The 23,312-nt window shown below is 32.8% G+C and overlaps 1 protein-coding gene across 11 annotated transcripts in view; it reads right to left on the minus strand.

Annotated features, from left to right (window-relative positions):
* Antp (homeotic protein antennapedia) overlaps positions 1-23,312 on the minus strand; it is a 219,082-nt gene that overhangs the window by 61,466 nt on the left and 134,304 nt on the right. For 10 of the 11 annotated variants that reach the window (XM_087403014.1, XM_011058041.2, XM_087403011.1 and 7 more), the window contains 2 exons: positions 14,780-16,189; positions 2,265-7,082 (listed from right to left, as the gene is read on the minus strand). In XM_087403014.1, coding sequence (XP_087259140.1) covers positions 6,829-7,082; positions 14,780-15,584 — 1,059 coding nt within the window. In that variant the 5' untranslated portion in view covers positions 15,585-16,189 and the 3' untranslated portion in view covers positions 2,265-6,828. Of the gene's footprint in view, positions 1-2,264; positions 7,083-14,779; positions 16,190-23,312 lie in introns of those variants that run through there. The other variant, XR_015544138.1, reaches the window with a different exon arrangement.

A 23,312-nucleotide genomic window follows, 5' to 3' on the forward strand; every position in this document is an offset into this window, starting at 1 on the left:
CTTAGATTGTTGTTTTACACGTAGGATATTCAGAATATTCTTGCTCCTCGCACTTTAGGTCGATTCTTAGTGATCTTGACGTAGTTGTATGTGTTTCATAAAAATCGCATGAACTTTTCATGCGGATATTAAAATACTATTGTATAATCAGAAAATAAATATCAAGATTATTAGATAATTAACTTGTTATTAAAATCTGGTAGAATCTGTTGATATAAACTAATGGCAGATTGGCAGCAAAGTAAATCTGAGCGTCGTAAACTCTTTTAAGATATCTTTAAAATGTCAGAATCTAATGCTTTAATGTAAAATATATTAATTTCTATTAATAATACAGTTTAAAAATTATTCTTTTCAAGTAAAAAGATTAATAAAGTAAATAAGGATAAAAAAGAATAAAATTTCAATTTTTACAGATCTTTCAAAATCAATAACGTTACGATTTAAATAGCTACAAAACAACAGCTTGGTTTCTATCGCCAATTTGCCATCAGATAATATTAGCAGGAACTGCTTGATTTCTACTGCCAGTCTAATAACATTCTACTATAATATTTTACTTACGGAGTACTTAGTCTAAAGCACATGTAAAAAATCCAATCTTCTGGTTTCCTCCAAATTCAAATGACCTTGAAATAAGTATTTGAGAACCAAGTAAACTAACGATAATAGCCAAAAACCAAGTATTTCTGTACAAATTTTCAAGAAGTGATTCATGTATGATAAAAATCCATAAAATGCGACACACTGGAGAAACCGTAAGTTCATCAGCGGACGACAACGTGGCGGCTCTCGAAATATTGTCATTCTCTTAGTCTAGTTATATTTTCGTCGAGTCACTGAATAATCGAGTTACTCGCGAAACTCAACTATGTGAATATCGTTACTATATCGTATCAATAAATAGTAATTAATTAGACCTCTGCTACCGTTACTTTGTAAGGTTTTTTTTTTAATCTAGTAAACAGGTACCTACTTTACCTACGCGGTATCGTATACAGGGGTCGCAGTTCGCGATTCGATACCGCGACGTCAGACGTCGCCTTTCACATTGCCCTGCCGATAATTTGAAAAAGAAACCTTTCATTCACATATACTTTTCACATGACTAATTATATACAAATGCATCTTGTTTGTCTCTCCGTGTCTACCGGTATCAGAATGAAAGTTATACGTAGAGCAATCTCGGTAATTTTTATTGCTTGTATTTAGATGTCACCTCCATTTATAAACGAAATGATTTCAACAAGTTCCGAAATCGCTCTAAATTGAATCTCAATCTGCAAAAAATTCTTTTGGAATAATTAAATAATTTGAATGTTAATAACGCACAGTTAAATAATAATTTCTATTGATAAATAATTATATCGGTCTAAATGTCTTCTTGTTTTAGCGACTATTGTATATAATATTCTTGTCTCGCGTTACGGAATCTATCAGTCTTTATATGGCGGAACCTATAATCGATGAGACCGCACATCTCACGTTTGAAATAGCAAAAAATCTTGAAAATTTCTTGTATATAATTGGCAATCTCCTCTAGTTGCATTACAGAAGCAATATATTTATGATGATTTGATCTTTTTTACATTTACAAATACATCGAAATATGATTCAGGAATTTAATGGAGCAAGTACAGTAAAATATATTAATCAATTTGCATTATAAAATTTATGAAAAACCAGTGAAATGTATTCCAATGGTGTACTAATATCTTTTAAATGATACTGAGATTTTATCTATACTTTTTGTTGTTTTGTCACATGTTATAGAAATGATATTAACTAAATATTTCACAATCATAGTGAAGTGAGTTTTAGTTCGATGGATGATGATGAAGCGAGGGACTTGCTTATTTATACATTTTACGTATTTGAATAGAAATACGATACCTAAAAGGTATATGCAATTAATGACACTTTCCTGCGACAGAAAGTCAGGAACTCTTCGGCGCATACACGTATGAGACGTTTTGTAATTTGCTTATTTAATTTGCCTAATCAAAAAAATGGATCAGATTAAAGAATCGAAATTGCGAAAGGATGAAGCAGCAAAATATGAATATACGGAAAAAGGTTTTTATGAAATTGCTTTTCTTAAATGTCGTTTTTTATATATATATCTACATATATAATTCGATAAAAATGATTGGATATGCGAGAATACAACATCAGCATAAGGATTTCGTAATCTCTACCAATCCACATCATTTCGTAGAGATACTCAAGGAAGTAGAATAATGGTACATACAAATACCTACAACTTTATCTAGTACATTATAAAAAATATTTATTGTATAATCAATTAAACAAACAGAAAGATCCACTTTGCGATATATATAACATGTATCAATAAATATTACCGGACTAAACAATATTACGGTCTGAAAGTTACTCGTTCATTGACAAGCGTTACTTCTTATATTTCTTTGTTTTTCTTTGTTCTACTTATCTGGTAGCGTTTTTTTGCAGATAGCCTAGTTAGAAAGATCGGACTTATGTACATTTTTTTGCAAGTGCCGCCGCTCTCTGGCGTATTGTGGACAATAATAAATAAAATTTTCATTGCGCGTTTCTCCCGTGGTGTACACTTAATGGCGAATATCGTTTTTTATTTAGACGAAAATCCAATTAAAAATTTACGACCGCCACCTCCGCTTACTCGCGACCGACACATACCCGTTTACTTAACGTTATTTCTTTATTTTTACGAATTAGATTTTAGATGTTACTCTTATCGAATACGGACTATCTTAGTGACATACTTCGTACGTACACACTGGTTGCATTTTACGTTCAGTTTTACGTTCTACTTTTGCATACACTCACGGTACTTGGTTTAATTTACGTATATCTTGTAATTTAATGCGCATATATACGAGTAAAGATAAAATATATATTTTGCATTTTTATTCCTCCCAGTTAATACTATGAATTTTCCCTTCTCGCGTTATATATAATATATGTAATATATATATATTTTTTAATCTATAAGTAATAGGTTCGCTATCCAATAGATACAAAAGTTCATTTTCTTTAATTGCGTACGTATTCACGGCGATCGCTCACCATAATTTGACTTTTACAGCACCGAAATCCATCATATCTTTCGTTTAAACGCATTTTTATTTAAACATATTTTATTGCACTATTCAACTTTTGTACATATTACAATCGAATTAAATGTTTGCAAATAATCTTCGATTTGATAGATCGGTGCTGATCTATATCGAATTTAAACTTTTAATGCATATATACAATTTTGACAAATATTAAGTAATACATTATTATAAAGTAATACATACAGTATATGTAGCAAATCATAAAAATCTCATCTTAAAGTTTAAATTTATTATTATTCCCTTTTTAGCAATTTAAAAAGAAAATTATTAGATCGATCTCTAGAAATTGGATACATGAAACTTTCTTTTGGTAATAGTATATTATAACAATCGATATCATGGTCAAAGGATAAAAAATGCTTTTTTTATCAAAAATAATTAATAAAGAAGCCTTGCATATTGCATCATCTCCTCTATCATTAAAATAATATTATTTGATGAATATAATACAATACAATTAGAATTACGTGCAATTTGCTCGCAATAAAATATGTTATCCAAAAATCCATGTGATATCGTGCAAAGTTGTATGTCGTACGTCCACGTACTATAAATCATTCATCAATAATAACTGTACAATTATTGTACTTCAGAGGCTAAAAAACGTAAATCGTGATACAATTAGAATACAAAAATGTCTCAAAGATAATAAAACTTTTATATATCCAAATTACATAAAATCGAATGATGGAACAAAAATGTAAAAGATTGAGACCATGATTGGCTAGATTACGGATGTTACGAAAATGGCGAGCGATTGCCGTGGATTTTCACACAGTTCGTTGCTCCTCAAGGACAAAAAGTTTTATATAAATAAATTTCTCGAGAAGGAAAGGCTGGTCACACATGGCTCGATCGATGCACGAGCGCAAGCTGGACCATACGTTACGTATATCGATTACACGTTTTATGCCACTCTCTTCGCCTCTTTCTCCGATTTTTTTTCGTAAAGAGATGGTAAGGAGCCGAATTCTGCAGTGAGTTAGAAATTAACCACCTCTATAGGCATTTTTGACCGCTGTTCAATTAATTAGCCACGCGGTTATTAATATCATTTATTACGTATATCATTAATTATGGTGTATACAAGATATACACTAAATAATTATGTCGAATCTAAGTTTACAACACAGCACAAGAATTCACCGCGGCGGAATATATGGGCTCGCCTGGCTACAACGTGGCCGGGCTTTCCTGGATCTCCCGATACGGCATAATCAAATCAATTCATCGAACCAGATCAGACGATCGAGTTGACGAGTGCCCTGATACCGCTTGCCACACTTAACACGCTTGTTTCGATATAAATGTAACAAATTGAATTCTTGTTGATCACACATTTATCATATATAGAAAGTGTTTTGTTATGTAAAAACTAAATAAAAATATTATATAAAATTCTCATATAAATAATAGAAAATAATTCACAAAAAAGAAGCACAATCACTCAGTTAAAAAAACCTAAAATAAATATAATTTGAATAATTTTCATACTATATATTAAAAAAAATCAAACAAACAATATATTTATTTGGAATGATAATGCAATTAAATTATCGTATATACATAATAAAACAATTTCTTTTGGTCAAGTTAGCTCTAAGTCACTATTAAGGTGCCAAGCGGTTTCATGCCGAAAGCATCCTATTCCGAAAATACGCTATGTATTATAACACTTGGTAACTTGGCGTCATGTCGCGCGGAGCAAGAGCAAATTTTCGATAGCTACTAATGCAAATAAACTTTCGTTCCTTGAATTATCTTCTCTTAATATTTACAGGAAAAGAAGAATTGCAACGCTATTACGAGTATAACTATTGCATTTACTCTTTTAAAAAAATTCTAAAGAAAATAATTTATTCGAGATCACATTACGTGTCCGACATTGTAAAAGACATCACGCTATATACACTTTATTTATTTATAATATCAAATATTATTAGATATTATCAGATATCTTAATATCAAACAGTTGTCTTCTGAAATTATTTCAACTATTTCAAATACAAACTAAAAGTTTCTTGATCCAAATAATAAATAATAATATAAAATACATTTCTAAATTATGTAAAAAATACAAAAATGGAAATAATGTAAAAAATTTTAATTAATTTGAACATTCTTTTCCAAGCACAGACACGCTTTTTAGCTAGGAAAGAACTGCTTATATACATTATATACTCGTCATTTTTTGAGCAATATGCGTGATAGGAACAAATTTTTTCAACTATCGGTTATTATAAACGGATAAATTACATTTTTATGTATTATTAATTACACAAAAATATAAGCTTATTCCGTTGAAGTTCAAAGCTTACTGTTCTTATCAAATGCACGATGATTTAACGAGAAACAAAGTAATGTAACCGATAATTGCGATCATTAGCAATCTTTATAAGACTAACCTTGCGATGACGCTGATGAAGAAATGCCAAGTCCATTTGACTCTGCTCCGCCGAAGGGCGCTGTTTTTTTTTTTTTTTTCATATTCACTTTATCAATCAGCACTAGTCTGTCCCATTCATGGTCGCTTTTTCCGCATACAAAATCCAAAAACAACGCCGTGATCTTTCTATTTATACATCAAAATTCACTGATCTTCCATGGAATTAGTTTTGCACACACTTGTATCACTATTCTCAGAATAAGACGTAAACTTTGCGATATTTCTCTTCCGCTTTTGCACTGCTCTTTGTGTCCACTTGCTGTATCCCGCCGTTACTCGAATACTCCTTCGAATTTTATCAAAACACATTCTCAAAGATCACACTTGGCACGAATCATAAATATCCTCGTTAGAGCCACCGCTCGGCGGTATTAAAGAAAAAAAAAAATCTATCTAAACAATCCTCTAAGGACACTAAACCGCTTACCTATCGCTAAATACAGACGCGATGGACATCTTCGTACAGCTATTCTACTAATCGTCCTACAATTCTACTTTACGATGTAAGAGAATAAATAATAAAATGCTCTCCTAAGATTTTTAACACGATCTTTTTTTTTCTATCATACTCGCAATCAGATTTGCGCAATCATTCTTTCTCAGTAGATTTAACTCTTAATACTATATCATTCGGAACCATGTTCTTCTACGTGCGTTAGTGCCAACCGATCATCGGTCACTCGCTCCCACATTAAACTACATATATCTCTATCCATGTATGTATATATTTATGTATATATATGTATATATATATATATACATATATATGTATAATATATATATATATGGACTTTAGTATACAATAATCGTTAATTAAACGTAATAGAGGTTAACGCGGTTCTGATTAGCATGTGATCCAGTTTTATTTACTCTTCTCGATCAATAATCTTGATCCACCTTTTTCACGCGCATTCACGCCAATCCTCTGCTGACTCGTTTGTGCGTCTTTACTTCGTTTTATTCTCTTCTTCTTGCATTCTCGTAACTTTACGTCTCTGGGGTTATCGTAAGTTGCCTTCTTATCGTCTTCAAGCGCTCTTACAGGTCCTTCTACAACTTCCTCGTCTTCATCGTTATCTGCTTCGTTTTTGGTACAAGCAACATGATTAACACGACAAAATAAGCGTCATTGCTTAGAGGGATCATTTGGAGGTCATCGATGGGGATTGGAGTTTGGGTAGGGAGGAGGTAGTGCTGGAAACAAGGTATTAACGACCCTGAGAGAGGTGGGCAGGAAGTTCCACTCCCCTCAGAGCTCTTTTAACCCTGCGGCGACGTCTGCGGCGAGATTTCAGTGTCGCCATCGCCTGAGCCTGGCTCGCCTTTCGTCTTATTCTCTTTCTTCCACTTCATCCGTCTGTTTTGAAACCAGATCTTTATCTGCCGTTCCGTCAAACATAGCGCGTGTGCGATCTCGATGCGTCGCCGCCTAGTAAGATATCGATTGAAGTGAAATTCTTTTTCCAGTTCTAACGTTTGATATCGTGTATAGGTCTGCCGACCTCGTTTCCTTTCTGAAACAAAAGAAATTAAAATTTCGAATTAATATAAATTGTTACCTATTCGTAAATTATTATACTATATCTATACATAAGTATAAGAGAAAATTATATTGTACAAGATATGCGTCAAATATGTCGTGTAGTAATATATTATAAATATAAATGTAAAATCTTTTTTAGCGGTTGCATTGGCATAAAAGTATCTACAACTGTAGCGGACAAGATATAGATATCTCGCTATCTTATCTTTAAACTACAAAGTTAACTACCAGTTAACTAATATATTTCATAAATACTACAGCCTATGATTGACTTGACTGGCCGATAGTTTCTGTACACTTGAACAAAGTTTCTGTAAATTTTAATGAAATAAATAAAATACCGTTGCGAATAAAAAAGACTCAGGATCGTAAATGCAGTTCCGCATATGATAGATATCTTAGCGATATCCGCGATATGATCTGCGGTCAGTGCGTGGTACACGAATTCCGAACAAGAATATTAATTATGGTTGCCAAGAGAGCGAGAGAGGCAGAAAAGACGGAGGAAGATACTAAGGAGACAGAGCTAGTTGACTCTGTGTGAGAAGTCTCGCAACTTTACAAGGTATAAACCTCAAAGGGTTTGGTTCGGTTAACCCGCCATACGAGTGAGAGAGCAAAATAAGAATGCTTCAGAATGGTATGAGGGAGGGAAGAAGGAAGAAGAGGCGTAGGGATGAGAACTGGAAAGTAAGGAGGGGAGAGGTGAAGAAGGAGAAGAAGAAGAAGAAAACTCCTTGGCGAGCATTCGAGGCAAACGCCGCCCGTCGCGCTGTCGGCCGATGAAGATGGATGGCGGGTCTGCTCCGGAGAGAGATGGAGAGATCGCGTAGGTTCCTGAACCTTCGACTAGACGAAGAGGACGATATACGGAGGAAGAGAAAAAAACGCGCGTTAGAGAAAGAGAGGGGCAGAGAGGAGAGGATAGAGAAAGTTGGGAACATGCCCTCTTATTCCTTCCCTTGGGCTACGCTCTCAAATTAACAACATACCAATCTCTAGCGCTCTCTTATAAGCTTTAACGATTTAGGCAACTTCCTTGGCTCTCTTTCCTTCCGTTATTTTAAGAAAAATAGCCATTTACTATTCTAAAATTATAATAAATATTATTAAAAAGTAATTATATCGGTCATCGCATAAACAGATATATGCTCTTATAAAATCATGTACATATTATATGAAAAAAATATTATCATAATTGATTATCAAGTGTACCGTCGACTGTTTCTATGAAAGCTATATCCTATTAATATTCATTTGTCACACCGCGTTAATGAAGATCACATTCTAGATCTAAGGTTAGATCATCAAAGCATCGCGCGTCGGTGAAATACATGAAACATGTTCAATAGCACTTCAGAAAATGTCTATTTATTTAAGTAATTTTATTTATAGTATTTTATTCTATAAATAAATAAATCGTATTCGAAATCAAAGTTTATATGTGACTAAAATTTTAACTGATCAGTAACATCAAAATTTCCAACATAGCAACCGCACATTATTTTTAAAACGCTAAAAAAAATTTTAGATACACATATATATATTTTTATTCGAAACTTATATATTCATCTGAAATATGTTTATACGATCACTTTAAATAAAGATAATCCTGAGTTGAAGCGGCGTAATAATCAGGTTTGTTTCAAAAGGTCACTTCGCCCATAAATCCTCTCGTGCCACTAGATGTTGCAGAGCAAAGAAATGAATTATTAAACGCTGCATCGAGACGAGTCTGTATTATTTATGAGCTAAAACCTATAAAGTTTTCGAGCCAATCGATTTGATTATTGAAGACTAAAACCTCGATTAGATGTATCCAGATGTGAGAATTAGATAATAATAACAATAATATGTGAGCGGACAATAATACGTGAGTTGAGTGAGGTTAATTAAAGAGAGAGCAATACTTTATGTACTCAGACGTTATTTACCAACATGATTACATGCTTTTATAAGATGTAACTATAGAAAGAGTTGTGAACTGATATTACATTTTTGAAAATCGAAAAAATTATTCTCAACAGATCCTAATAAAAATACATACTAAAAAAAAAAGATAAATGTGACTAAATTCTAAATGTTAAAATCCAGTTTTTTGATGAATTTAAATGTTGAAAATTAATTTTTATTTTTGAGAACAACGTTATTATCATACAACGATATTTCTCACATTTAATTTATTATACATATGACGTTACTGCGGTTCCATTGATATTTTTAAGATACGTGATGCATACACGCAGGCATGCATACGCGCGTATGGAAAGAAGTCCTGTAATAAGAAAGTCATACCGATGGCTTAAGTTTGTGCCGGATCGGCGTACCAGCACTGCCACGGCTTTCGCGGACGGAGGTGACTTTAAACGCGGAGCAATAAATTAACGGCGTTGGGTTACGCAAGGATCAAATGTCCCCTGGAGTATGCCCGGGAGATTTATGGGTCTGCCTTCACTGGCGCAGCATGAAGGAACGAAACAGAACAGAACGTACACAACCGTGCGGCTTATTATAGGCTAGTTGCTCCGTATCTCCACTTCCCCTCCTGCCTGACTAGTCTTTCAGGCCCGCCGCAGGATACACGCAGGACTTTTCAGATTAACAGCTAGCCGGATGTTGTAACCCGCTAATAAGGTGCGGCCACCACTCGGTGCCCAATTAAGCTAAGCTTTACGTGGGCACTATAAGGCCAGGCCTTGAAACGCGTTTCGATTAGATATCCTAGATGTATCATTAATTTTATCATTTGCTCACGGTATCAACCTTGGGTTGTAACTACACCGTTGACGGACATTAATATTAATTGCACAAAATTGTATGGATAGCTTCGAAAATTTTCTTAAACACTCAGATGCAACTAAGTCGGAATTTAACATCCAGTTTGTTGTATGTAATTTTTAATGACAAATGTAACTAAACATTTTTTATTTTCAAATGTTGAAGATTTGAATATATATTCCTCGAAAAATATTCTTTGAGACAATTTATATAAATAAATAGTGCAGAGATATAATTAATAATGATAAAAAATTATGACGTTCCAATTTTACCACATATTTTAGATCAGACAATTTATTTTCATTTTTATTAGCAATTCTTACAAATTTGCAAACGGTCCTCATAAGATGAATTAAATCCTAAATGCTTTATTTTGTTTCTTTTAGTAAAACTATAATTTCAACGTATGTTTTATATATACTTTTAATGTTTTATATAGACTAACTAAGACTGACTGAATTTCACAGAAGTTTTCAGCGAAAGAGAAAAGCATCAAGTCCGCTAACATTTATAGAGGAAATTTAGAAACTCCCAAGGAGACTAGAGTAGGTTCTATAGGTAGTTTTTCCTTTCCTTGCTTTCGCTTTTCTTTTTTTGATCTTCCGGGCAGACGAGCAGACAGGCAGACAAGAAGATGGAGTCTGAAAGAGCCCCGAGGTAGAAGGTTGAGATAATGAGCAGCGAGAACGGCTTGCCGCGACATATGCATCTTTACGGGTATCACTCGGAGCATTAAAATTTACTTTTTCTCTTGCACCTGCTATTCTAGATACGAACAATATAATTATCTCATAAAACTTAAAATTGAATCGTGACAAATAGAAATTTTTATTTTATGCAACAACTCAAATTGATTGTTAAGTATTACGTAAATGAGTAAATCAAATCACAACAAAATAGAGACAATTTTGTCTTTTAAAGTTGAATTCTAGCCAAATATCGAATAGGAAATCAAACCACGACCTCCATATCGTTCACAATTGCCTCCATGGCGGAGCTCCAAAAGAAAACGGTCCCAGGATTTCTGTGGATTCATTCATCATCATCATCTATCCCTTCTACCTCTTTCTACCACCTCGATTTCTCTCTCTCTCTCTCTCTCTCTCTCTCTCTCTCTCTCTCTCTCTCTCTATTTCTAATATATACATATGTACACATATGAATGTGTACATATACACGCACATATTCTCTCTTCTTTCGCCTTTTTTAGCTCCTCCTTTCCTGCCCCTTTTGGACTCCATCGCTTTTTAAATATCTCACGAAGCCGCCATCGTTATGGCCACCAATCTGTTGAGCGGCTAGTTGGATTATAATAAAATGCATATCGGATTTGGAATGCTGATTCTTCTTGTTCTATCTGCTGATTCATTCCTCGAATAACGACTAAAAATTTTATCTGATGCGTCGAATATCATTTTAGTTTTAAATATTTTATAAAATTTTATTACATGACTTCGATCTTAATAATATAATATTAAGTAAGTTCATAAAATATGCTAGTAACATATATATATATATATATATATATATATATTTTTTTTTTTTCATTTGATATTAACACATTCACGATGCTTTTATTGTGAAAAAATAAAGAAATATACAATATAAAAAGAAAAAGCATGGAGTGCGTTTTACAATATTAAAATTTATTCATTTAACTGTTTTATTCTTTTAATCTTTTTTGTATCCTATGTTTCATATCGCGACAATTTATTTGAAGCATATACATATATTCTGAACGTCTCAGAATACACATTACATAAGGAATGTAATATACGAGCGTGCACGCACGTATGCAATAACGGAAGCTTTGTAACTGTATCACGCCATGCTTATTTGCCGATTGAGAATATATGAGGGGGGGAAGGAGTCGAGATGTCATAAATCTTTTCACACAGAGGGTCGCAATTATCTCATGCATTAAAAGTACGATGGTCGGTCTCCTTTTCTCGGATCAACACTTGGGATCGGAATGCCAAATGTTGAACAGTGTTGTAATATGGCAAGCATATTGTATTATCCAATATGAAAAAGATTATGTCGAGATTTTCAAATCTTATCAAATTAACGTATAGCAATACTTTTGTTGTTTTTCTATATAAGAATTATTTAAAATTTTTTAAACTGCATTATAATAATAAAATTTTCTTTGTACAAAAGAAAGTTTCCGTGACAAAAGTCTGATACAAACATATATTAATAGAAAAATGGAGAATTCTTATTATGTATATTTATAATTGTGCCTCTTTAAATCTTTGGCATTCATCAAGGAACGTATGCATGTTTGCACGTCTTTACTTCGTAATGCAACTATGTCGGAATTTCTCAGCTCACGTGTAATGTGTCCTACAAAAAATACTAAGAAATCTCAGCAATTTCACTAAACAAATGCTCTTTAACGGTATCCGTGAAATAGAATTATACATAATTCACAAAAATCTGATTAGTATATTTCATTCAAATTGTACAAAAATTGAAGCAGAATACGTGTAGTGTGATAAAATTATAGTTATAATTAAGAAATTATATCAAACTTATATGAATTTTAAAGAGTTAACAAGATATATAAATACAGATAGATAAATACAAAGTAAATTGAATTTAAAAAGCGTAGAAATAATATATTTCAAATAGAAATAAAATCAATTATCCCAAAATTAATTAATTTATTGCGTACATGCTCGTATATTATACTCCTTATGTAATGTGTATTCTGAGACGTTCAGAATATATGTATATGTGTCAAATAAATTGTTGCGATATGAAAGATGGGATACAAAAAAGATTAAAAGAATAAAACAGTTCAGTTAAATGAATAAATTTTAATATGGTAAAACGCATTCCATGCTTTTTCTTTTTAATCCTTTTAAAATAACATTCATTTTTCTCTTAAAATCATTTACTTTCTTATCAAAATGCGATCTGAGTAAACTTCTATGCATTTTTATACAAAAAATGTTATGTACAATTTTTTAACAAAATAAGCAAAATTAGTTTTTTAAAGGCAATGAGATGCGAGAATAAGACGAAACATTCTTAAACGTGCCGACATCTGTGAGCATATTCAGGGACTTAAGCCATTTTCTTCGTTTAACAGGCAGTAAACTACAAGCCCTGGCGTCGTCATAAGCGTTAGTGTTTATCGGCCAATCCCGGAGCAGACTCGGGATCTGCTTCTGAATTTAACCGAAAGATGGTACAAGTAATCATTAACAGAAAAAAATATGTATAATCATTGCTAAAAAGACTCAATATTTCTTCTTTTTATGATTTTTAAGTACCAAAGTTAAAATAATAATTTTTAAATATTTATACGTTTCGAAAAAGCTTATCAAAAAGTATTGCAATTTTTTATTCATAATTCTACTATGACATATTTTAGACAGAAGTATATTAAAAACTAACTATAATTATATCTCAGAACGTCTAGAAATAAATAAAAATAATCATAACAGTAAAAACACTTCAAAATGTGATATCAATAATTCACATTTATTATATATTTCCAACTTCAAAAATATGTATACAATAGAAAAGTCATAATTTATGAAAAAAATATAAGACATTTTTAAGATTAAGATTTTTTAAAATTAAAGATAAAAATATAATAAACATTTAATTTATTTGAATATTGGCACGTATCTTTAATTGTTTTCTATTATTTTTAAAACTTTATAAATATGGTTTCACGAAAAAATTAATCGTGTCACTTATTCACTGATCAATTTGTACTTAAAGAAGATATGAAGAGAAGTTGCTTTTAGAAAAAGCGACGAATGACTGAAGAATAGAAGGTGAAGAGATAAGAGTGGGTCGCTAAAGTTTTTTTTTTGCGGACAGATGCTACCTTGCAGAATTAAGTAATACAGACATATCGTTCTTTCATCGAAGATGGGTCGAACTACGAGTCAATATAGAAACGAAGAAGTGAATGATGCGCTTCAGGATTTCATAACTTATTCGATTCTGTGCCAAGATTTTTTTCCTACCTAATGATGGTCCAGTCTTATTATTACTCTTTTATAGCTATGACATATAAATAGACATATGATATATGATTCAAAAAGATGAATATCGTGAAAAACATGAGAAGATTTGTCAAGATATTTATGATATTGAGGAGCATTATTTAATTGCACAGACATTAAAATATAGATATATGGTAATAAGTGTTTTTTGAACCAATTCTATATTTAGAAAAATATTGGATATTTTCGATCGTTACCCAAAATGTATCGCATAAGACAAATTGCAATATTGCAAATTATGTTAATAAAAACGAATATATCGTTGAGACTCCAGGTGGTAGTCATATGAAAAAAGAACAAGAGATAACGCTTATTGTGACCTGATGAACGAGCGGTGAAACTAACAGACAGGCTAACAGGTCAACGCAATAAATAACTCCGGTCGCGACGTATCTAGAGACATTGTGCCAATCCTGAGTCAGCTACCGTACGGATTTGGTTTAGTTTTGTGCTCCGTTGCATAAATACAAAAGTTAGCTACCTGCTACCTGAGAAACTACTTTACTAGAAACTTAACTTTCTACTAGACTTTTGGTCACGCATAAAATAAAACATTGATTTTATTCTTAAAAGCGATCTTTTCTATTATATTTTCATTCAAATAACATACAAGAAAAAGTGTAAAACTTTTAACAAAAAAAACAATAAATTTTAATATAATGTATTACTGTATATATTGCATCTGTATATATTGCAATCAAAAACATATAATAAATTATAAGTTTCATGCATTTTATTTATAAAATCAATAAAATGTTTTATCTTTTCGTTCATAAACATCAGTTATGATAACGATTTGAAGCCTGAGAAAAGAAGATGCAATCGTAATTGTAAATAAATTTTATAAAAATATAACACTTACCAAACTGACTCCTCATCCAAGGATACAACGGACTTGGTAAGTTCGCACTCGACGCACCTTGAGGCGCGCCTTGCTGTTGTTGACTGAGCGACGATGCAACAACGCTTTGATGTTGCTGAGCTTGCTGTTGCTGTTGCGGGTGCATTCCACTTTGTCCCTGTTGCGATGCAGATTGAGATTGTTGTTGCTGCTGGTATATCATATGTTGTTGCTGTGCCTGTAGATGCTGATGCTGCGATTGCTGCTGCGGATGCTGCGATTGCTGCGTCTGCATATGAGGGTGTTGGCTGTGCATTTGGTGGTGCATCTGCGATTCGACGAGAGGCGGGCTATCCGGTCCGTCGAGAACGCTGCCTTGATGATCGACAGCAGCCGCCTGAAGTTTGCAACTGGCATAGACGATAGGAGTGGACGGATGTCCGTTAGGGGTTGATGAGTGTCCCATGTGACCCATACTGGTGTTCGGAGACGTCGACCTATAACCGGCCATGCCGTCCATACTTCCGTGTTCCTGTTGATGTTGATAGTAGGCCGCGTTCCGCATGTCGATCCGGTTGTACGGGGGAAACCTTGGATAAGGCATGTCTTGCTGACTTCCCGCGGTTCCATAATGATGGGCGGATACTCCTTGACGTAACAAACTCGGATCGCAGGGATCACTGGCTTGTTGAGACTGTTGCTGGACCGATTGTGTTTGCTGAGGTACCTGTACGGCCGCACCATAGTGCTGCTGATGCTGATGCGGGTGTTCCACCCCGCCATTTCGCAGGTCCGGGATATACGAATTCGCAAAGTACGAACTCATGCTACTGTCCCACCTGTCCTACCTGCTTATATCACTTCTCTACGTTGCTGACTGACTTTCCTTTGGTTATCTTCAATTGATCTACTACTCTTCTCTCTATCCCTTTATCTTCGTAAATTTATTTTGTTTTGTACTCTTCCTGTGCGGACACACTGGCACACGTCTTTACATAGATACAGATTTATCACTTCGGAATTGCATTTCTTTACGAATCTTTTTTTATTTTTTTCTCACTTGACCCTTGTCATCTCACGCACTCTTGAGCAGCACAGCACACACACACACAAACATATATATATATATATATATATATGTATATATGTATCAAATTACCATCATTTTGGATCACATGTACATCATTTGACTTTGTATCACACTGAGCTCACTACCAAAAGAGGATAAAATTATTAACTGGAGCACTACAGAACCTTTTTAATTAGCAAGTGGAGAAGGAGGAGAGTATACCACGTATACACAAGGTGGTAGCGGAAGATAATAATCAAAGTCCTTCGTCTTCCCCGGTGTGACACCTTCGTTTAAAATGCCAAGCCACTCCAGACCCGTTTCGTTCCTCTGTCCACCCTATAATCGAAATTAAGCCGCACCTGTAACACAAAAAAATTTACGTATTACACATTACGTTATTTGTACAATATTACAATATTAAGAATTATATTAATTACGTCTGATTCATATGTATCAGGCATCACATAAACTTCAGTGTAAATAATAATTATATTAAATTTACGATATCATTAAAAATACTGATAAATTATTAAATAATAAAATTATTAAATATGTATTAGTAATTGGCAACTGTTATGAATTTCACAATCAGCAAAAAAATTTTCAAATAAATATCATTATTTTTGCGAAGATTTTACGATATATGAATATATAACATTGCAGACATAACTGAAACTTTGCATGATCCTTGTCAAGCGAACTGAATGTACTGAACAGAGTTTAGCGCGTGAATGACAGAAGGCAAGTTTCACATGTGCTCGTCACGGTGACGGCCATCGCACAGACGCCAAACTTATTAGCGTTCTGTGTGGGCGGGCTAAGCGATCGTTAAATTTGGAAAAATTTCCATCCATTAGGTAGCATAGCCACTTCCTACAAAAACCTTTCCCCTTCGCATCAATCTCTTTTTCGGAAATTTTGTAAAGGTTCCGATGCGTATGTTGCATGAAATTAGTATAATAGGATGTATTGAAACCATTCATGTCTAACTCAATATATCAGGTTAGAATAAAACAACTAAATACATGTACAAGAAATAAGTGAGAATATAGCGATTTTAATTTACCTAATTAATCTTTCAAAGTAAATATATATTCATATTTCAACCAAGCTATTACATAACTGAATTTAAAAAATTATTTTTTATAGCTTCATATGATTTTGTGTTTATAAAGAAATTTAGTTTAATTATTCAAATGTTCTACAAACATTATTGCTTTCATTATACACATTATTAAAATACTTACTATTAAAATACACATTATCTTATTATTAAAAAAAATACATTTAAATTAATTTGTATTTAAAAATTACATAAGGCATATTATTCATATTTTATCATTAAATCCTATTTAATAATAAAACACTAAAGAGAATAACAAAAAATAAATACATAGCATTCGATTAAACACATTTCGCAAGAATGAAAATGCTATAAGAAAAATTATTAAAATAATATCGAATTAATAATATTAAAAATATAATTAAAGATCAATAAATATAGCGATTAGTAATGTAACTAATTCTGTTTTGTATGTATGTATAATGTAAAGCAAACATAATGTGTTTGATCCACAACAATTTTTACGCTTTACAAAAATAAAAATAAGATTAATACCTATTCTTAACAATTATATGAATATAATATTTTTGCTTATTCTAAAAGATATTATTTGCACTTAGCCGGGATATCATCATTAACAAAATAATAAGACATGGCTTTCTTATCGACTGAAATACGAAAGGTTTTTGCCTTTTATGAGACTAGTTGATCTGCCGATTCAAGATCAAAACCTTCTATACCGACTATATCTGATGTTTCAAAGTTGTACAACTTATTCAAATACAAATCATGTAATTTTCGCAATTTTCAAATTCTATAGTTTCTTAAATTTTTTTTAAATTTCAATGTTGGTTATATAAAAATACAGAATTGATTAAAGTTTCTAGTTAAAAAGTTTCTAATTAAAAAGTTTTTATAAAACATTGCAAATTATTCTCTTAATGCTGAAAGAACTTTGTTAATTCTTTAAATATACAACAAGATAACATTTAATATACTGTTAAAAATGATTAATAAAAAAACATGATCCTTTAAAACCAATAATACATTTAGCTTTTACATTGCAAAAAATTTATCTCGTAGCAAAGGAATAAATGAAAATATACATGTGAATGTACATATGGTATTGTTGCGGGTGGCATGACAGTGTGGGTGGTGCTAAACACGGAGTTAGGAACGGGTTCGGATGTGCAACGGGCAGCATAGCAGAGTAAAGGGTGTGAGTGTGAGAGAGGGTGAGAGGTACGGCCCTTGGGAGTTTGCTGTACATGAGAACGGGTCGGACGCGGACGATCGCGATTAACATTCCGGCCGCTAGCTTGCTGTTCGCGCGGCGCTTTCATTAATTCCAGCGTATTGATTCCACGGATTGATGAATGGCCGCCGATAGCGATTCCACGCGTTCGCCACCCCCTTCCCCAGCACCTCTCCTTCCTCGTCTCTCGCGTATAAATTCAACCTCTCGCAGGATTTGAACTCAATTCCCGCCCCGTAAATTCCCCTTTATGTATCCTCCTCTGAAGTGCAAGTATCTGAATCCTATTGACGTGAACGGAGTATTTTTCGCAGCTTCTCGTCCTCTTTGTCCTTGCATCTCTTTAATTTAATAGCGAAGTGTGCACAATCAGTTATCGTACGTTACGCTTGATTTTCCAAACTATTTTGTGAATCTCAAAATTTAGAGAAATTCCTTTAAAATTAAAATAATTAAAAAAATTAAATCAACAATAAATCTGTATAACATTAACAATGTTATTTGTAAAATAGTCTCTTCCTTTATCTAATAAGGTGGTAACATGTTAATTATGTCAAATTCAAGATACATATATCAGATAAGTATTTTAGGCCTCATTTAGTGGTGACATCGACCGGAAAGATCATAAACCAACTGATTATTTAAGGGTCTAAGAAGTACATAATATTGTCGGCAGATGGCGATAGTGATAGCACGGAAGAAGAGGAAAAAACGGGGTGGAGCATGTCTGACAGCTGGGTGGGTTCGGGGCCAAGGTGATTGAAAACAGGGTGGAGCGTCATGTGACGCCATGGTTGGATATGGAAGTGACGTCATATAACTACGATGGCCTCTAGTTAGCAAAATGGCCTCTGGATAGGAATTTCTTTGTCCCGCATTCTCTTATCTACTATGTTGATGTAATCAAAAGAAGGCGGTCGAGGTGTCGATTGTCAACTGTTCATCCCAGGCGAAGCGAATTGCATTTATTACATTCATATTGTTTCGATTTAAAAAAATAGAAAAGATTAAACTAAAGATAATAAATATAATTGAATTTGAAAAATGATGAAATCTGATACTTATAATCGTATTCATTATAAGACCGTATAAGAAAGACAGCAAGAAATGTTGAGCGATCTGTTTATATGTATGTGTATCACCGGCTGATGTAGATAAAACGGCTGGATAAAATAAACGACGTCGTTAGCAGCCGCAAAGATTGAGCCATAAATGGCACTTGGATTTGACAGTTATGGAACTCGTAGCTCGTCTCAGTCGTTCGCACCTCGTAAAATAGTCGTAAACTAAACGCGTTGTAAACTGAATGTATTTCTGATGCCACGTACACCAGCGGAGTTATATTAAAAAGTTACGAGCTCCTGACCTTGTACTATGTAACACTTAGCGCACATAAGATAGCAGCTCTTCTCACGCTCTTCTCACGCTCTTCTCACACTCTTCAGGTGTTCACATTTAAGTGGCATACTACGGTATTTTAAGGCGCAAGAAGATAAATAAAAATTGATGCACATTTAAGTAAAGTATATAAAATTAGAGGTGTAATGTGGCAACAAACCAGTAATATATAATTAACAATAACCACTGTATTATAAATCCTTAAAGTCAATTTATACTTTAGCTAGTATCACGATCAATTTTTTATTCTACGAGCAATATGTTAATACGGTGATTGACGACTTTCATATAGCCCACACACTACAAGGAATTATATAAAATGGGCGCGAAGCGAACGTAGTAATAGCTATCATTATATATAACATATAATTTGGAACAAAAGAAGAAGAAAAGCTAACTCGCAAAGAAACAAGTAAGACTCATGTAAGATTATTAAGTAAAAATTGATGTGGGGATATTTACGAAATATCACGATTTCGAGATACTTTGTTATATAAAATGATCCGTCCTACAGAAACAGGATGACATTATTTTTTTAACTGTATATTATACCATAATCGAATTTATTATATGCATTCGATATTGCTGTCGTATGATTTATTCGTTTCGACGGGAAGTTCTCGGACATTAAACCTGTCTGGACTAGCGACCATTGTACAATGAATTTACATTTTAACGCGTTATTATACATATATCATAATTTTTAATAATACTGAGAATTACGCGTGTAACAATGATAAAAGAACGCTTTAATTAGATCGGTTAGTGTTTCGTTTCGTATTGTTCTAAAATACAATAATATTAATGTGCCATTAATTACATTAAATACAAATGAAGAATCCACATACAAATATCTTGCATACAAATATCTCATATTAAAACTGAATTTTACAAATTACATCTAGTAGTACAATATTTTTTCTAACTAATAAATAATAAGTATAATACTTTCTCTTGCGAAATGAAAATTAAGCATCGAAAATATATTATGATACGTCAAATGTGTGAAGACTGAAAGAAATATACTGAGAAACAACCACGCTAGATTAAGCAAAAAAATGCGAAATCACGGTGGAACACTTCAGAGATACCGTTACGCGCATTAAAGGATGCCCGGTTGGCGGGAGGTCGAGGTGGCATTAAAAGGTGTTCGCGATCAAGGATTCCAGCACGCACATATACGAACACGTATACTCAGACGACATCGGTATCCTGATTCTTAGCCGTATGCAACGCATATGCGTGCATTTGCTTCCGTGATCGTGTACGTAAGGACGGTGCTACGATATAAATACATGGGCCACGCGCGCCGTGTGTGTGTGTGTGTGTGTGTGTGTGTGTGTGTGTGTAGGTATGCGAGCCGATCAGTCGAATGCTAACACGCATGTGCGATTAGCATAATCGAGTCGGGTTGCAGGGAACCAGTTTGCAAGGCCACTGAAAAGCCGGCCGGTCGGCCGTCCGCCCGGCCGATCGTTTATGCCGTTTCTCTGTCTCTACCGGCGAACGCGCGATCCATCCGTAACACCGATAACGTCAGCTGAACGCGAAAGCAATGGTGACGATGCATCGTTCACCACGAATTCCAGCTGCGCGGGTATTACGTGAGCTTTCTCTCGAATTACGATATCTCGATAAGAGTCCGATCCCTCTATATAATTGTTATTTAATACTGTATAACGGCTAATATGCTTAATGGCTATCTGTGTACATTAATAAATGTTATTATCGCGAATGTAATATCTAATGAGTGATGAAAGATTGCGATAATATACTATTGAAGAGATTCTCAAAATTAGATATATTCCTAAAATATAAAAAATATAAAATCGTGTGATATTGCACTTCAACATTCGTTAAAACAAGACAAATATTACTTGACAAATATAATTTGTTTAAATTGATCTTATTCAGTGTTTTTATGATATATTTTATGCTGATTTTAAATCTGCAGTTTGGTAATTTATAAAGACTAAATTTTTATAAGGATTAATTTTTTAGTAACATGCATTTAAAAATTTTATAAATTTTTTTTCCAATAACGTAATGGTCAATAAAATTTCAATTTTCTCATGTTAAATTGATCCGTTAAGATGGTTCTCATAGAATTTTTTACTGATTTCAAATCTGTTTGTCAAATTTAAAGAAAAACAGGTTTTTTTTAAGTAACACGTATTTAAAAATTCCTTTGCTTATCTCTTCTTTGACATAAATAAATAATTCATAAGGAATAGCTACTGAATTTAACATGATTTTCTACTCATTAAAAAAAAAGTTTCAAAATAAATTCTTTTAATTAAGAAAAAGGTTGCATATATAACGAGCTGTTAGCAAAATATATAAGTCTTTAAGATATGTCGGTTACAAAAGATTGAAATCCGTAGAATATATTTTAATCTCATTTTCAAAATCAACATAAAAATAATATAAGAAGCCAAAATTATTCATTTGATGAAATTATTATCAATAAATATACGATTGGTAATTTAATTATCTTCAATACTGAATGAAAAAATTTAGATGACAGATCAATCATCATCTTGCTCAATATTGACGCAATTATCTGTTAAAGTTTGTTGCAAATCATTTTATAACATTATGTACATTAATATAACATATCATGTATTGATATGTATATATATATATTAATTATATAATAAATTATTATGATCAATCTAAATTTTAGTTAATTCAAATACGAATGAAAATTAATTATTGGGTTCCTGATGTGAAAATGTGAGAAAACTGTAAAAATCTGTAAGAAAATAAAAAAATCCAAGATAATAAGAAAATTTAAAGCACTAAAAACCCGAAAACATGTTTCTTTTTTAAATAAAGTCCAATTATTTTGAACTAAGTCAAATCCATGAAACGAAGAAACCCTAAAAGTTCACAACTGCTGTTTACACGTCATTAGTTAAATGATCACAGCTAACTGACCGCATATAAGTATAGATGTAAAAAAACACGTGTTCGTGTGATGATTTGTCAAGTTTTGTGCGGAAAACGGTAGAAATTGTAGAGAAGCATTTATCACATTTTCAATGGTTAAAAATTGTATCCATACAATGGCGATACAAAGAGAGATACGTTCGCGAGAAAAGACAACACTTGCAGGTTTAAAGAGTTAATGGTAGCATGGCTCGTACTAGTTGAAAATGCCATCTGTAAACATTGTAGGTAATTTTGGCTAACACACACTTTAAAGTTCACTCACTGGATATATATTATATATATATATGTATATATCTCGCGCAAATAGATCGCTTTAAAAATACGTTTAAAGTAACTTCATTTACATTAATCGCGTAATATTTGATGTAATACGATGATATAATACGCAGATATAATACGATGTACATGTGTACTGCAATGTTCTACAATATAAATATTTTCATCTTGTTGAAATTTTAATTCCCATATAAATATGCTAGTGTCATTCACGTGATGTTGCATTAATTATATCCATATTGCGAAGTTACACATGTGAAGACAAACACAAGAGAATGATTTAAGAATATAAGAGATGATATGATAAATGTGCTTCGATAACTTGATTTCCATGTTTAGCGTACAGTGCTAGTTTTAATTACATAAATTATTAAAAGTAAGTAGTATTATATGTTCTGTGTGTATATGTGTGTGTATCTACAAAGATCAGAATTCATTAAACATAATTGCAAATGCTTGATAGTCATATACTTGTATGAGAAAAAAAAATTGTAACACAAATATTAGATACATTCTTTATAAATATGTGTATTCA

This window comes from Acromyrmex echinatior, chromosome 2 (assembly GCF_024713525.1).
Source record: "Acromyrmex echinatior isolate Ae372 chromosome 2, ASM2471352v2, whole genome shotgun sequence".
In the NCBI taxonomy this organism is placed as follows: Eukaryota; Metazoa; Arthropoda; class Insecta; order Hymenoptera; family Formicidae; genus Acromyrmex; species Acromyrmex echinatior.